Source organism: Strongylocentrotus purpuratus, unplaced genomic scaffold (genome assembly GCF_000002235.5).
Source record: "Strongylocentrotus purpuratus isolate Spur 01 unplaced genomic scaffold, Spur_5.0 spur5_contig_810, whole genome shotgun sequence".
NCBI classification, from domain to species: Eukaryota; Metazoa; Echinodermata; class Echinoidea; order Camarodonta; family Strongylocentrotidae; genus Strongylocentrotus; species Strongylocentrotus purpuratus.
Genome location: NW_022145514.1, coordinates 973,600 through 989,738, shown reverse-complemented (window position 1 = coordinate 989,738; position 16,139 = coordinate 973,600). Strand labels below are relative to the sequence as shown.

The 16,139-nt window shown below is 36.2% G+C and overlaps 1 protein-coding gene across 1 annotated transcript; it reads right to left on the bottom strand.

Moving 5' to 3' along the window:
* Positions 1-6,108: 6,108 nt before the first annotated feature.
* LOC115917952 (small nuclear ribonucleoprotein-associated protein B'-like) lies at positions 6,109-16,138 on the bottom strand. The gene is made up of 7 exons (XM_011667587.2): positions 16,007-16,138; positions 10,814-10,895; positions 10,123-10,304; positions 9,217-9,379; positions 8,636-8,686; positions 7,863-7,979; positions 6,109-7,284 (listed from the first exon to the last, which is right to left on the bottom strand). The coding sequence occupies exons 1-7, from the start codon at positions 16,007-16,009 to the stop codon at positions 7,268-7,270; spliced, it is 615 nt and encodes a 204-aa protein (XP_011665889.1). The 5' UTR covers positions 16,010-16,138; the 3' UTR covers positions 6,109-7,267.
* Position 16,139: the final 1 nt, after the last annotated feature.

The window sequence follows — 16,139 nt, the reverse complement described above, 5'->3', positions numbered from 1 at the left end:
ATATATAAAGCACCAACAAAATGGTGGAGTTTTTAGTCTCTATTCGATATATGCCATGTGATCCTTAGTCTATTTGATTGTATTTAATTAATATTTGTTATTGCTCTTTTCCTGGAATACATTTACATGTACTGCAAAGATATATATTAAGAAGATAAAATGGACAAGCCAATGGATTAAGTAATTGTTTTGTATACAGTACGTGTACAGGGCATCTACGTGAAGTACTGTGTATGAACTCTATTTGACTGTGGTTTCCTAATAATTATACACAAATAGTTGATATTATACTTGAAATGTAAAGTTGTAAATATATGATCATTGTACAAACTTTCCCATGTGTGGTGAAAAGTTTGTAAAATGTCACGAGACTGTATACAAGATGGCTGAGTCAAAAATTGGAAAAGTTTATTTCATTTGAGATATGGAATTTATAAGTAGAAACACTTACACATGTATCTACATACACAAGTGTAACTTGCATCTGTATATTACCCTTGTAGCAGGCTATCTGTACAGATATCTATATCAGTTTGGCTTGTGTCATGTTCTTTAGACTATAATTATTCTCTAAAGGGAACTATATATATGTGAAAAGAAAAACTGTTTGACTTTTATGCAGACCTAAATGGGTTCCCTATATATGATGGAAATACAAAATGTATATATGACTTTCTATTTGTCATATAAATATGTATATACAACAAGTAGATAAAGACTGTATGTTGATGAAATTTTACTTTTGGTGTCACTGGCGTATCCAGTTAAAGCAGGGGTGACTCCTCCCTCCCTACAATAGGGCAAACTGTATATGTATGCAGGTGCTGGGAACAGCCAAGTCCAGGATCTGGACAGTGTTATTTTATTTCGTGATCACCATCTCTCCCATCCCTTATCTACTGCAAGCCAGAGATGAAATGATTCACGGATCCGTTCGCATCGATACTGTATGGACGAGTTTTATGAACTAGCCTCGCCGGGCGTAGAAATTCGGGGATCACGTCATCTACGGCTTGCATGCAGCAAGTAGGGAGTGATTGTGCTGGTGGAGATTAGATTTCAATACATGTTTTCATTTATTTCTTTATCCTTGCCTTCATAGGGGAGGGGGTGTACCCCTGCTCCATATTATATGCCGGATATGTCACTCAGTCTAGAATGATGCTCATTGTCATTCTAATGTTTATGAATGTTTATGATTACTTCTTTATTGCTAAATACTTACCATATTTTCATGTGTACCGTCGTGATGTACATTTATTCACTCCTATATGTTGTATTTGAGCAAGATGTAAATACACCTGCATTGTCCACATATGTTTCTTTGAAAGCTAGGTGTTTTGTAAATTAACTATTTAAAAAAACCTTAAAAAATTGTTCAAGAAAAAAAAAATTGGAAAAAGAAAGAAAAAAAATATATGTAAAAAAAAAAAAAAAAAAAAAAAAAATCACAAACTGACTAAAGTTAAAAAAGAAAAAAAAATCACAAACTGATTAAAAAACAAAAAACAAACAAAACAAACAAAAAAAAAAAAAGAAAAAAATTTGATAAAATAAAAGAAAATAGATTAGTTAAATATCTTCAGTTCAAATAACGAATTAGTGCAATAATACATGTATCGCCTGTGTTAGTAGGCGTACATTGTTGAATGTCTCAGAAATAGATCCATTTCTTTTGGGAATCTTTGATGCATCTAATAAGTACTGAATTTGAGTCACCCGGATTGCAAAAAAAAATCTTTATTTTTGTATGAATTAATATATTTGATGTGTTGTACCTATATGTTACTGATACCAAGCAGAGCCAAGTCTGATGACCTTTAATCTCTTTTATTATGATGATTTCAGAAGTACTAATTTTCTTACAGTATTGGAGGATGTCAACTGAAGATAAGAAACAGCATGCAATCATGAACTTCAAAGTGCCTGATAACTATTAATTTAGTTTATGTATTCAAACATTTATTTTGCATTCATTCCAACCAACGTTTATGAGAAACGTTTACCCCCAAAACTTCCTTTTTATTGTTATTCTACATGTATGGGAATGATCTGCAATGTTCCATAATGACTCCATTGCTGAGTTTCGAGTAAAAAAGTATTGTGAGAACTAGCTTGGATACTTGGCTATCCCCTCATTATTTTCAACTTTTTCGAGTACTGGTCAATATTGAAATACAAATATGTCTTTCTTATTATGTGAACTTAGTTTGATTATGATATGAACCAATGAAAAATCTTGGGCAAGTTTTTATATTACTTTGCATTATATCATCCTGACTGATTGAGCCACAAGGGCAATAGACTCTTGTACTTTGATTAACACAGAGTTAATGTTCTTAGGGCTCCAAACAGACAATACATGTAGATATATTATCCTTGATGATATAAAGTTATTTATACATGTTCATGTGTCGTATATCTGTGAAAAATAAAGAGAGCGACTTTTTCATTTTTTTTCTTTCTCCAAAAAGCTTATGGAAAGTAGGGTGGCTCAATAAACTTGGCCATCCCACTTTTCCCTCCAAAAGGACTTTTGGGCACTTTCCTTACTTCCTTCAGTAAGGTTTCATACACCTTGCTGGTGTATGGAACCTATTTGGGGGTTATCTTATAAGACACCCCAAAATAGGATGCAAATCCATTAATGGCAATGAACATATTTACTGATTTACAGTACATGTGTACTGTATCATTGGCCCAAATCTTCTATATACCACATGAATGCATATATTTTCATAGACATCAAATTTTTTTCGCCCCCCCCCCCCCCCGGCACAGACAACAACAAACACTTCCATGATATTAAAAACAGATATTTTCTGTTTCTATATAAGGCTTTTAATTAGCTGTTTAAATTAAAAACAGAACAATCAGCTGCATGTGAGTAATTTTTGTAAATAATCTGAATCTTTTGTTATGTTTTGAAATGTTCTTCTAAATAATCACATTTATAGATGAAAGTTTTTTGTTTTTGTTTACAGTTCAGTTGTAATTTAACTCATGAAGCATGTACATGTGCATTTTGCTTGCTTTTATTTTATATTGCATTGTAAATATAGTTAAATAGATGTAGATTTATGCATAGTATAGTAGTAGTCGTAGTAGTAGTTAGACTTTATTGGATAACTTGTTTAGCACAGGGCTAATCTGCCAGAAATATTATTACTTAATTTAGAGGACAAAATGAAAGAGGGGGGGGGGGGGAGGGACATTACATGATTTCAAATTAATTTGTTAAATAAAGTACTGATAAGTGAAATTTTCTTGCATTTGAAAGAGATTTTCAAATTCCTTCTTGGTTTAGTTCATTTTAATATATTCCTTATTCATTTAGGATAATTTGATGATTCTTTAGAATTCATGTACTCCAAAGAATAAAATAGAGGCTCAGAGGAACTTTATTCATTTTGAAAAAGCCAAGTGTAAAACTTGACACCTTTCAAAACCTAAATTGCAGTAACAATTAACACATCTATGCATTTATATACATTGGCAAGAAACATTCCTTATACTAGTTGCAATTATATACCGTGATATATATATATATATATATATTTACAATTATTATAAAAATTGTAAAACTGTATTCTACTAGAGTATACTTCCCTAAACGAGGATCTATTTACACTCAAAACTATTTACACTAAAAATACTTTGGATTATACCAGTTTTTAAATATATAACCATTACATTTACAACAAATACATTTAAGGGAATTAATATTCATATTTATCCAGTTTTTATTTACAGGCTTCCCGCTCTGCAATCCTCAATCCTGATGTCATCAATGGAAGATGCGAGTTGGAAGACGAGTCATTGGCAGTCAACTCTTCCGCTGTAGTTGTATTCCAGAGTACATTTATTACAATGCACTTCCAGAAACAAAACAAAACAAAAATGGAGGGATTTTTGAAAGAAGAGGTGATATCTTCTCGTCTTTATCGTGATCCTAGAGGTCTCATTGTTGAGTGATAAAAATCACTCGACTGGGGATGCAAAGACCCTGCAATATGACACTTACAATTGGTTAAAATCTCAGAATAGGGCCTTCAAAGACAATTAGTTGATGTTGTTGCGATTAATGGCGTTTCCATCGTCATTCGATGATTTCCGCAAGACTTGCCTTATTTTGTAGACTCGTGATAGTAGACCAAGTGCGTTCATTAGAATTCACACCCACCACATTTATCCATGTAGTCTGTTTTATATAGTTTTAGTGTTATTTGAAAATACATTTTCGCTGTATATAAAAGTTCTGCAAATTTCTAGCCATTATATGTAAAAGTATTGCAGTTATGTTTGTTTGAATTATTAAAATTACTTGCAAAATCAGCGAAACCAGTTTTGTTTTCTCTTTGCATTTCCTTTCATGTTTTCCTATGATGTGTACCAAGATATTTTGAAATAAATTTTAAAATCTTATCACAGAAGACTAATTACTTTAATATCTACAAATTTGTAAAATCAGAGTGTACATGTACTATGAACTCTTCAAAATAGAGGGAGGCTTAAAATGCACTACATGTATACAGTATCTGTTTTCATATGCTATCTAGAATAGTTAACCATCTACATTGTATGAAAGATCAATTTATTTTAGTTCCTTTTTGAAAATAAATAGGTTTAAGTTTAAAGTATTTTTTTTGTGTACAACTTTTTCTTATGGAACTGCCTTTCAAGATTCTACTGCTGTAGCAGTGTAAAGAGGCTTATTTCACTGAAATACGTTCTCACATACAAATTAGTCTCCGCCTATGGTGTGCATTCCATGTTGGGAAGTCTTTATTTATACAAATATTGAAAGGGGGGATTCAAGGGAGGAATGCATGTGATAGATGTAAAATTATTTGACCAGACTGATAACTGTTGTCAAATTAGCTTTCAAAGAAAATTTATAAAATAATTTATTTAGTCTATAAGTACCCCAAAAATATATGTGTGTATGAGAGATTGGGTATTTCTTTGCCTCAGATTCTAAACAAAATCCTGGATTTAGCTCATGCTGCAATCGTATTTATAAACCTTTAGGTCAGCCAGGACCCCATGACTTATACAAGCCCATCACTAGCTGTCTGATATGATTGAAATTAGGAATGTCAAAAACTGTATGCCAAACAGTTTTTTTATAACCCAGCAATCTATTGGGAAAAATGAGTAGGGTATTTAAAACCAGTCACTCAAAAAACAATCAATTTTTTGAAGCGCAATGCTTGTATGGCTTCAATATTGCACCATATCACAGATAAGTACTGATGCATCTCAGATTTGTAAAACTGGAAACGTTGTTGATAAATGCCTTAAATGTTGAGGAAAAAATACTGAATTACACAGCTACTCACCAGTAGCTGGCCATCAAAAATCCTATGAACAATTTACTTTTGCAGAACCCAAATGTTGGAATTCCCTTGCCAATGATTTGAAAGAGAGACCCACTCAATATTTTTTTCAGTAATGCAACGTTATTTTCTCCGGCAGTGTAAAATGATTATTTTTGTCAATGTATTATTGTTCATTTTTTCATCTCGCATCCATGCCTAGCATTTCAGAATTTACCAGTCCCATCTTACTCCATACTAACCTCTCCTCTCTCCTTTGCTTTACTTCTCACTTCATCTCTCTGCCTCGCCCCCCCCCCCCCTTCTCTCTTCATCTACCCATTTTTTTTTTCTCCCCCCCCCCCCCCTCCCTCCCTTTATTCCTCTATCAACCTAAAGCTGTAACATATTGTATTTTGTTTCATTTCTCTTTTTGTCTTGGTTTAGTGTATTCATTTGTTTTTTTTCTGTACATGTACCCTACTTATTTCATGATTTACAGAACATTCATTCTTTCATGTTATTAATTATAATGATTCAGGATTATTTACTTCCATACATGTATAATCTTAAGAAATGTCAATGTTTTGTTAAATGTATTACTAGTATGCATTTTTTGCATGGAATATGATTAAAAGCAACCAATGAACAACAACAATCATCAAGTCCAGCCCACATTTACAATATCTTTGCTAAAAAGCTGTCTCGACATTACTATAAAAAAAACAAGCACACTTCACAATCGACCACCATATCACTGTCATCTTAAATAGAGTCAAACGCACAGATGAAATTTATCATGAAAATTGTTTATTATACAAAAGAAATCCTATCAGTCCAATGACAAAAAATACTTGACAAGTTAAGGATGTACAAAAAATCCAAGAACATTTACAGGGATCCCTCCAATGATTTCATTTACAAAGTAGGTATATAACGATGACAGGTGCCGAGTGCTGATTTGTCAAAAATATAAAACTTGTGAAGTTTAAAACCAAATGATTCTTGTAATGAAATCCCTGAATGACTTGAGGAACAGAGTGAATTTGAGTCTTATTTTCCTCAATACACAATCCTCCTTCAAACATTACCTCAAAAATAATAACTGTGTCATAAAAATCACATTAAAAAATGATTGAAGAAGAATCCAAATATTTTGTACCCAACAGATGTATTTTTACTCTGACTTTCATCTTTCCACAAACAAATTTCCATTAACATAATTATAAACACCTCATTTCCGACATCTGTCATCAATGACTACTCCAAAGCTATTTATGTTGGTGTACCACATATCCCTCTATGATTCGAAGGTTGACGAGTCTTGGCTATGGAAAAGCGTTGGCAATTTACAAAAAAATTACAAATATCATAAGAGGGTATAAAGGAATGTGTAACGCAACAAAGATGCTCTACAAATAAATTATTTTAAAGTTGCCGACGTCTAAGCTAATTCCATGCAATTCACCTGTAACTTCTTGTGGCCCTGAGCATGCAGCCGAGTAATTTTGCAGCACCCTGAAAACATTACATGTATTTTACATCGAGTGCAAGATCTTCATGTAGTATCTGTTCTTAAGGAACAGCTTCCTTCTCCAAATACTATATTTAAAAATAAACCATGACCCAAACCAAATAACATTTATCAAATATTCAGAATGCCTGATGAGCTAAAAGACCAATCATTTGTAAAAATCAGGGTATCAATTCATAAATTTTGTACTTGAAATGTTTTGTTCAGTTTGAGGCTGTTCTTTGACCGACTGTGCACCATAGAAGGACCAATGGAGCTTTCAAGTCCAATATGATGTAGAAGTGTTGCATCCGTTGCAGTACTATTCAGCTGATAAAGAGTTCCAAGAATACAAACCAGCATTGATTCTTAACTGGATGACGATCTCTCACAAAAGATATTAACTATTTACAAACGTGAAGACGGACAATTAACGCTAATTTCTTGGGGGACCTGTATAGAAAGAAAAAAAAAAGGAAAGAAAGTTAATTAATGAATTTTCTTGAACATTTTGAACAATCCCATAAATCATCCCACAATATAAGAAATGCCCATATTAGGGAGCTTATTTTTGTAGTCTGCAAGCATAAGAAAGATAAGAAAAATAATGCTTCTGACACCATGGCAGAGGCACAAATATACCGATAGGATGTTATTCTCAAGTTATTGACATCTTATGAAACAAAAACACATTATCAGGGGATGACTATTTGGACTTCATGTGTCGCATAAATTTGATAAGACACTTTCTCGATGTACAGAAAAACACATGCAGTGAAATGGGTGGACAGAGGATGGAATGGATGATAATCATGATATTAAAAAATTTAAGGGCAGGGGCAGTTTTCTGAAGAGAGAGGGAGATACCTAAATGAAAAATAGTGTGAAAACAGGATAACAAAATTGATAATAACAATTGTCAAAGTTAACTTGGAAGTATTACACCAATTCAAACGGAATACACAGCTCAGACCACATTCCTTGCATTGCATAAATATTGTACTAACAGTAGTTAACATCGTAATTCTTACCTCTCATGCCAGGTGGTGGTCCCATACCCATGGGGGGCATTCCTCGTCCCATTGGGGGTCCTCCTCGGAATCCTGGTGGTCCCATACCGGGCGGTCCCATTCCAGGTGGTCCCATGCCTGTATCAATATAGAGAGATAGAAAGAGAGAGGAGGGTAGGGGATGAGTTACAAGGCACTTTGTGTAAAACAACCATTTAAATTGTCAACTTTCAATTGTCAAATGCACCCCCTCCTGCTCCCCCTTAAAAAAACACCTCTTTAGGAGGTGATGAAAAAAAATGGAACAATGTACAAATACCCCATAAGTTTGAAATAAAGAAAAACAAAAGAATTGAGATGTCAGTCTTCAAGTCATATTTGAAGATTGCCAAGGACACAAACAGTTAATATACAACTGCAATTTCAACTAAAAAACAGAAGACTACATTGAATCTCAAATATTTATTAACAAAATGAAGAAGAAAAAAAAAGATTTCTAAAAAAATGAAGATTGTGAAATTGAAGTTCAATTGAAGAGACAAACAAACAAACCAAAAAAATATATCAAGAGGCAAACAAAATGTGTCTGATTCAACTGAAAACTGCCAGATTCAAAATATTAGGGGTCTGTGTGACCGAGTTGGTCTCTGTTAACATTTTTAAAGTCTAGAGTTAAAATACTAGGCATCCATGGGTACCGGACCCCTGTGGGACATTTTCCACTTCTACAAGCAGCAAACCATTCATAGAAGAATAAAATATATCAAAGAAATGATGATAAACAAGTTTCTTACCTGGAGGTCCCCTGGGTGGTCCCCTTGGGCCTGGATAGCCTCCTGGTCCACCTGTAACAAGACAAACAAATCAGTTGGGTTAATAATGAGAGCTGAAAACTTGGTTTCTCAAACCAAAAGACCTTGATGATTATTGTTCTAGATATATAAAATTGGAAGGAATTATCCTCTGGGGAAACAAATTTCATAAATCCCTCTTATCATGATCATCACCGTCATCATCATAACCACCACCATCGCCACCTTGTGATTATTATTTCCATACAATGAGATAACAATGGTCAAATGCTAAGCTCACTCTATTCTATGTCAGTTACATTTGGTAGAAGTATTATCCATGATAGAAAGTGTGAACACCTAAATTTTAATTACATGTACATTGCATTGATTCATAATCAAATATACTCACTTGCCCAATAATAATTTGTATAATTAAAAGAATTATTATAATCATACTCTCTTGCCTAGCTCTATACATTATAGCACAGATTTTCGGATGTGTTTCTCAACATTGAAAATGAAACACATCCAAGAATCTGTGATATGGTTAGTACACAAAGTTGCCACACCCATGTCCTTACCCATAGGTGTCATATGTGATTGTGATGGGCCGCCGACGCCCCTGACTGGTCCTGCCAGTCCTGCTGGTGCGGACATTGAGGCAGAGGCTGCGGGGATACCACGCCCTGCTGCACGAGCCATACCTGGTCCACTGCCACCACCGGGCATGGGGACCCTAGGACCCTGTGGAGAAAAAAAGATACAAACAGTGGTTTTGACGTTATAAATCATAGAAATGCGGACCCCAAATATTTTTAAAAAAATCTTCTAAACTTGCCCTCATGAAGAATGTGACATGTCATAATTTTCATGAGTTCATATATGACATTCACAAGGAATAATCTTATGGTCATTGATTATTTTTTTCTCTCCCTCTTTTGCATTTCCTCAGCAATGGAAAATGATAAATTTAAATGGAATTAATCAAACAAGTCATTGTTCTTTTAATCTTTTTCATTATCATGATATCTTCCTCACATTTTTTTTCCTCAGCAATCAAAATTGTATCATACAGGTGTATATGTACTTTACAATGTCATCAATGAATATCATATTACCTCGGTGTCAAATAAAACAACCAGTCTTCATGTGATGATTATCAATTTTGATGCATCCATGTTTATTAAATCCTGTCTCACTAACACAGAGAAACCAAGTCTTGTCTTTTTATTTTGTTTTCTGTATCATTATTCTCGTTGGGATAAGATATTTTTTTTGTTTTTCAGTGATCTGATGCTATTGGATTTCAAGAAAAAAATCTGGTAATGTTTCCACAATACTTGTTTTGTGAAACACTTTGCGGACAAGTCGAGCAACAGCATGAAGATGTTGTTGATCTTGTAGTTTCGTGAAACAACCCCCTGAAACCAGAGCAAAACATTGCCTGATGGTTGGTTCACAATGAGGCTAAAACAAAAAACACTTACTGAATCTTTTGCTGGTCCTTCTACTGTCATGGAAACAAGATGCTCTCCTCTGAGCAGGACTAGACCTAGTACTCTCTTCTCCTCTTTGGCAGGGGCTTTGGCACTCTTAGCTCGGAGTTTCCTGAACTCCTCGCAGTCACCCAGAACGATGTTCATGTGTTTGTCAAAGGCAAGGAATGTGCCTGTGTGGATAAAACATATTTCATTCAGATCAAACATACAATCAAATCCATCCAGAGTGGTCACCTATACAGACTCCTTCTATGAAGGAACATGTACTGTTATACCTGTCTAGACAGGACACCTGTCTACAGTGGTCATTTTTTTCTGCTTCCCATAGGTAGACAGGAAAATATATACCTTTCACTGTCTCAACTGCACTATCAATTCACAAAGAATATTGTTCATGTGTTTGTTAAAAGGCAACAAATGTGCCTGTATGGAAAAAAGAGGAAGATACATTAATTTCATTCAGCTTAAACATACTTTTTCACAGCCCCCATTATAATGCTCATCACACTTCAAACTTCTCTCTACAATATTATACTATCAAGTTATCACAAACAATGATTTTCAACTCCTTAAATGCCATATTAGTGCCAGAGTCGAGTACGAAATGTTGTTCATCACAAACATATTGGCCAGCTTCATTTCTTCTCTCCTCTTCTCAAAGCATTAATATTCCTCTCACCAATGAATGTGCGTCCATCCTGCAGGTTGACTCTCATCCTGTAGTTGATGTACTGCACCATCTTAGAAGTCCTGCCCACCACCTACAGGGAAAAAGGAAAAAGAAAGAAAAAAACACGACTTCATCAAATGGAGGTCCATAATGATTTACCAAGATTTAATCCAACATTCTACTGACAGATTGCCGTGATAACGTTATTACAAACTCGTAGCTCGTGCACAGTTTTTCCTTCATAATCATTTGCTTTGCGCGTAGAATAGAAGGGATGAAATTAAGATGACGTCATGCGCATCGAGAGTTTAAAGCTTATCTGCCATAGTTTACAGGAGGGATTAGACCGCCCTGCAAGGTCACTGGACAGGTGGTTATCTCATCAACTCAGCTCTCAGTTAACATAAGAAAAAGAGGATCATGGGGGACCAATGGTCACCGATTAGGCATTGTTTGTTATATAGAGGGCGCAAGTAGCTACAAGTAGTGCAGTGGGCCTTTAAAATACGGCTGCAAGATTTTCAACATGGATGTCAATTTTGACCAATAATTTCCTGAAAATGGACCATTAAACAGATTTATTCAGTCAAGATGGTAAGTGGAACCGATGTATTATAGCCTAGGCCTAATTTACAATATAAAATAAATCGAGTATGCATCCGGTAAAATATCAAAATGAGGCATAGAGTAAAGGAGGGGGTAATCGGCCGTCGGCAGTTTTAGGATGCATGTTTTTTAATGCATGGTAAAATCCCATTAAAATACATTGCATCATAGTTATCCCACACATACCAAAACATGCCAGAGTCACTGGAGAACCACATTTGCAATGGAAAATATATCCTTAAATATCACATTTTAGCGATGTAATCGGCAGTCCTGCTCCTCGAATCTGAAAAATCAAGTATCTTACGCGTGTTTGTAAGGAATATGGGTACCATAAAATGAGCTTTATTTCAAGTATTTTTCAGATTTAGAGCCTGATTTTGTGTGAGTCGCAAGCTCAAAAGTATCTCGTCGTAGGTATTAAATCAATGCAGCCGGACACTGCACACACGATATCTCTCTCTAATTCACATTCCAATTTCCGATCAGCGCAAAGATATTTTCGGCATGGCGAGCTCTGGCGTGGGATACCTGCTCGTCCGCTAGAGCTATAGATCAGCGGGGAAACGCACAGCGCGCGTGCTTCCCATTGACTTTGTACATTTCGGGCGCTACTTTTCAAGCTTGCCTGCATAAAAATAACACTCTAAAAATCTTTTGCATTGAACTCTATGCAAATGTAAGGGAGCTCTTTTGGGCATTTCGGGGGCAAATTCGCCCTGAGCCCCCGTGTATTTTTTTCACTGCTAGGCCCCCTCCCACACTCCCTCGTTGCGCTTGGTCCGGCTTGGTCGCTTCGCTCCCTCTCCAACAGGGGCGCTGGTCCGTGAATGAGGATCGTCTTCATAAACAAGGATCGTCTTTGTAAACGCAGACCGATGCGTCCTCAAAAATAAGGATCGCCTGCATTTTTGCAGACGTCTCATATTTTTGATCGGCGCATTGCCGATCCAAAAAACGGATTGCGCAATGATTTTCTCGATGCATTTTACATAGGCTTGAGTCGGTACGGTCGGTCACACCGGGACCCGACCGTTGCCGTCGGGTCCCGGTTTCGTTTTTTGAGAACCGACGCTCCGAAAAAAATAATGAAATATGTAAGAAATGGCAGTTTTGCACACCACTAAAATCAATCCACCTTAAAACTTAAGTTTTTAATTGTTACCAATCATATTCTAGCTCATCCTGAATCAATCCGAACTGCTGATATAAATATGGGTTGCAAAGCAGTTCGCCCCATGGGGTTGTTGTTGCCAGCTAGCATGCTAGCTAGCTACTGTACTGGCCGGGTCTCTCGGCAGGATTATTAAATCAGGTTGAAAGAAACATTAATGTTTGAATATAAAACGACTTTCTAAAAAGTACTTCTTTACAACATACCGATCGAACAATTTTTAAAAGACAAAATAGATATTTTTTCTTTGATTTTGAACACCGCATGCTTCTTTTTAAAGCTGAAAATTACTTGGTAATCACAAGAAGTTTCGATACGGATAGCTGTTGCAAGGCAAGTTGAGACTAGTCTCGGAAAAATGCGCAGTGCACCTCGTTAGCTGTAATGCGTGCCAGAACGAACCCAAACAAAGACGTGATCGTAACGAGAAAAAAATCATTAAAAACTACGAGAGCACAATTGGAAAGACAACTACTCAAAATTATCGTAAGCTGATACATAACTTGGAGGAAGAATACAATAGTTGTCCAAGAAAAGCCACAGAAATTGTGATATTTAAGGAGTTACTATAGGTACAATCATTATCGGAAGGGCCTAGCTGCTGCGATATCCGAATTACACGTGTTTAAATTGAACACGAGGCTAGAAACCAAATAAGGCCCTCTACGGTAAAAAGCAGTATATAAAGGATTCAAGTATTCGCAGTAGGCCCCTTGCGATAAAAATGTACCCAGTTACTCCTCGATTATCACAATTTCTGTGGCATTTCTTGGGCGATAATTAAATTCTTTGTCCAAGTTATCTATCTGATTATGGTAATTTTGAGCAGTAGTTGTCTTTCCAATTGTGCTCTCGTAGTTTTTAATGATTTTTTTTTCTCGTTACGATCACGTCTTTGTTTGGGTTCGTTCTGGCACGCATTACAGCTAATTACGAGGAGCACTGCGCATTTTTCCGAGACTAGTCTCAACTTGCCTTGCAACAGCTATCCGTATCGAAACTTCTTGTGATTACCAAGTAATTTTCAACTTTAAAAACAAGCATGCGATGTTTAAAATAAGAGATAAATATTTATTTTGTCTTTAAAATATTATATGATCGGTATATTGTACAGAAGAATTTTTTAGAAAGCCGTTTTCTTATTATAACATTCATATTTTTTGACCAGATTTATTCAACCTGCATAAATCAAAATGGCGGCTCCAATGTTGTTTTTCCATTTCTGCCCTAGTTTTTTTTACTTTTAGAGGCACGATAATGGCACTAAACATCGCCAATCATGGATGAAAAAAATGTCAAATGGAAGAATATACCGATCTGGGCCGAGGTATGCATGTGTTGATTTATTTGATTGATAAAAAAATTCACTTTTAAGGGACATACTGATGATATTAGCTTTTTATAGAGGCAAGTGACAAATCCTGCGAGCTGATTTCGGGACACCGGGTCCCGATCGGTGCAACGCCGTCGGGACCCGGTTTATGAAAATCCCGACATGACTCAGGCCTAATTTTACATCGACTTTGTACATCGACTTTCACATTATGAGCAATAAATCCTTGGGAAGACGGACAACCCATAAAATTAGATGGTGAACTAGGGTTATTTTCCTCTGGGGAATCCATTTTTGGCATTGCCAGCGGGCGGTTCGGTAACCCGAAACCCCCGGAGCGCCGATGAAAAAAAACGTCCGCGAAAATGCAGACGGTCCTTATTTTTGAGGACGCATTTTGTCTGCGTTTATGAGGATATCCTCGTTTTTGAGGACGATCCTCATTCTCAGACCAGCACCCCTCAATACTTTCAACTGTTTTACAATGTTGACAGATCTGGGATGGTGACGTTTTAAGGTCGGTCCTCAGGCGTAAATAATCAGATTTGATTGATACACTTCTGTTAAAACCCAATGCACACACACACACACACACATTCTTGCCGATAATATCGATCTCACGAGATATCTATCTAGAGTCTACATCTATAATCTAGATCTAGATCTAGTAATAGGGTGTCTGATCGCGCACCCGATGTTGTGTGCTAAAATTCTTCCCATAGAGATTACACGCATCCCTATGCAGCCTACGTGCATTGCGCGACCATGCAAAAAAAGTCAATTTTTTTTTTTCAAATCGAGATTCAAACCTTTATCAGTTGTGATCCTGAAGGTGATAATCAATGAATGAGGTGTCATATGAAAGAGCAGGTGAATTCCAATATTTCCAAAGGGGCGTAGCCCCCGAAATTCTAAAAATATCTTGGTCAAAACAGCAATTTAAACATTGTGTCCTGGCTAACTCTGAGGTTTGTCACTTTTGAGATATGACGCCCCGATCGATAAGTAGGCCCAGTCCTAAGGAACAATTCTATGTGATTATATTTTCGCTAGCCCCCAGGGATCACAACTGATAACAGTTTAAAAATACCCTTCTCGCTATTTGGTGGATCAGCTAATTAGGAGGCGTGCGCTCCGCTCAGTCCAAACCATGGTTACATCGCGTAACATCTCCGCGCACGAACGAAACCCCAAATTATAGTGACTGAAATTATGGTTGGCAATTCCCTCGATAAACCCGGAAGTGAATACACGTTATAGTCAATGGCAATATCGCGGAGACAACGTGCGTTGTCTCCGCGATATTGCCATTGACTATAACGTGCATTCACTTCCGGGTTTATTGTGCGACGAACGCCAACCATACTAGTCAATCGCACATGTCGCGGAGACAGCGTAGCTCAAGCTGCAAGTCGCGGATTGGCTTAGCAGCATGCGTACGATATGCATACGCTTGCATATCGCGCGATACAGCTGTTTGGCTAAATTTAGCAAAACAACATCACTCTGCGTGGACGTCTTTTTCGTCGATTTTGACCAAAATGATATGAATATACCAGCGTGTTGGAGGGGCTGTAACTTTTGATAGAAACATCGGTGAGACTTGAAATTTGAAATGTATTATTCTGATAACATTTTTTATTCAAATATCAAACAAAAATGGTGAAAAACGATCCCAAATTGAAAATTGAAAAATCGTTCAGACACCCTACTAGTAACTAGGCTAGCTCTTCATGCAACATTTTAGGAAGATCAGAGACATCTCCGTAGCGTAGTCATGGTAGTTGGCGGATAAAGTTACGACAGTCTTGTTGTTGGTTTCTAGGAACGAGCCCCAGTATTCTAATTACACTTTTCTTCCAAATGTAAATCATTCAAAGTATGAGGTCAAATATTTCCTCGATCTCAAGATACATTTTGATGAAGACAGCAAAACATACACAAAAACCTATATGTGGGGCACTGTACTATACTAAAATTGCACTTCCGTGGATTATCACTAATTGTGAAGTAAATACATTACATACAACATAAATATGGATATATTCTATTTCGAGTATCTATGTTTAACACATTAAACTTTTCTTACCATTTTAAGAGATTGTTATTGCCCCGATGTAGAAGGATATTCGGCGCTTTCGTCAATCGTCGCAAACATCCACAAAACGACACGCTCACAAGATATCACAGACGCCGCGTTAGAAATATAACCAATCACAGTT

Bases quoted from the DNA above. Each gene is read 5' to 3' on its own strand.
- LOC115917952 (XM_011667587.2), bottom strand. The intron at 10,305-10,813 runs GTGAGAGGAATA...TTATCCACACAG, and splicing joins GGATGGACGCACATTCATTG to GCACATTCCTTGCCTTTGAC. The intron at 8,687-9,216 runs GTAAGGACATGG...GTCTTGTTACAG, and splicing joins ATCACATATGACACCTATGG to GTGGACCAGGAGGCTATCCA.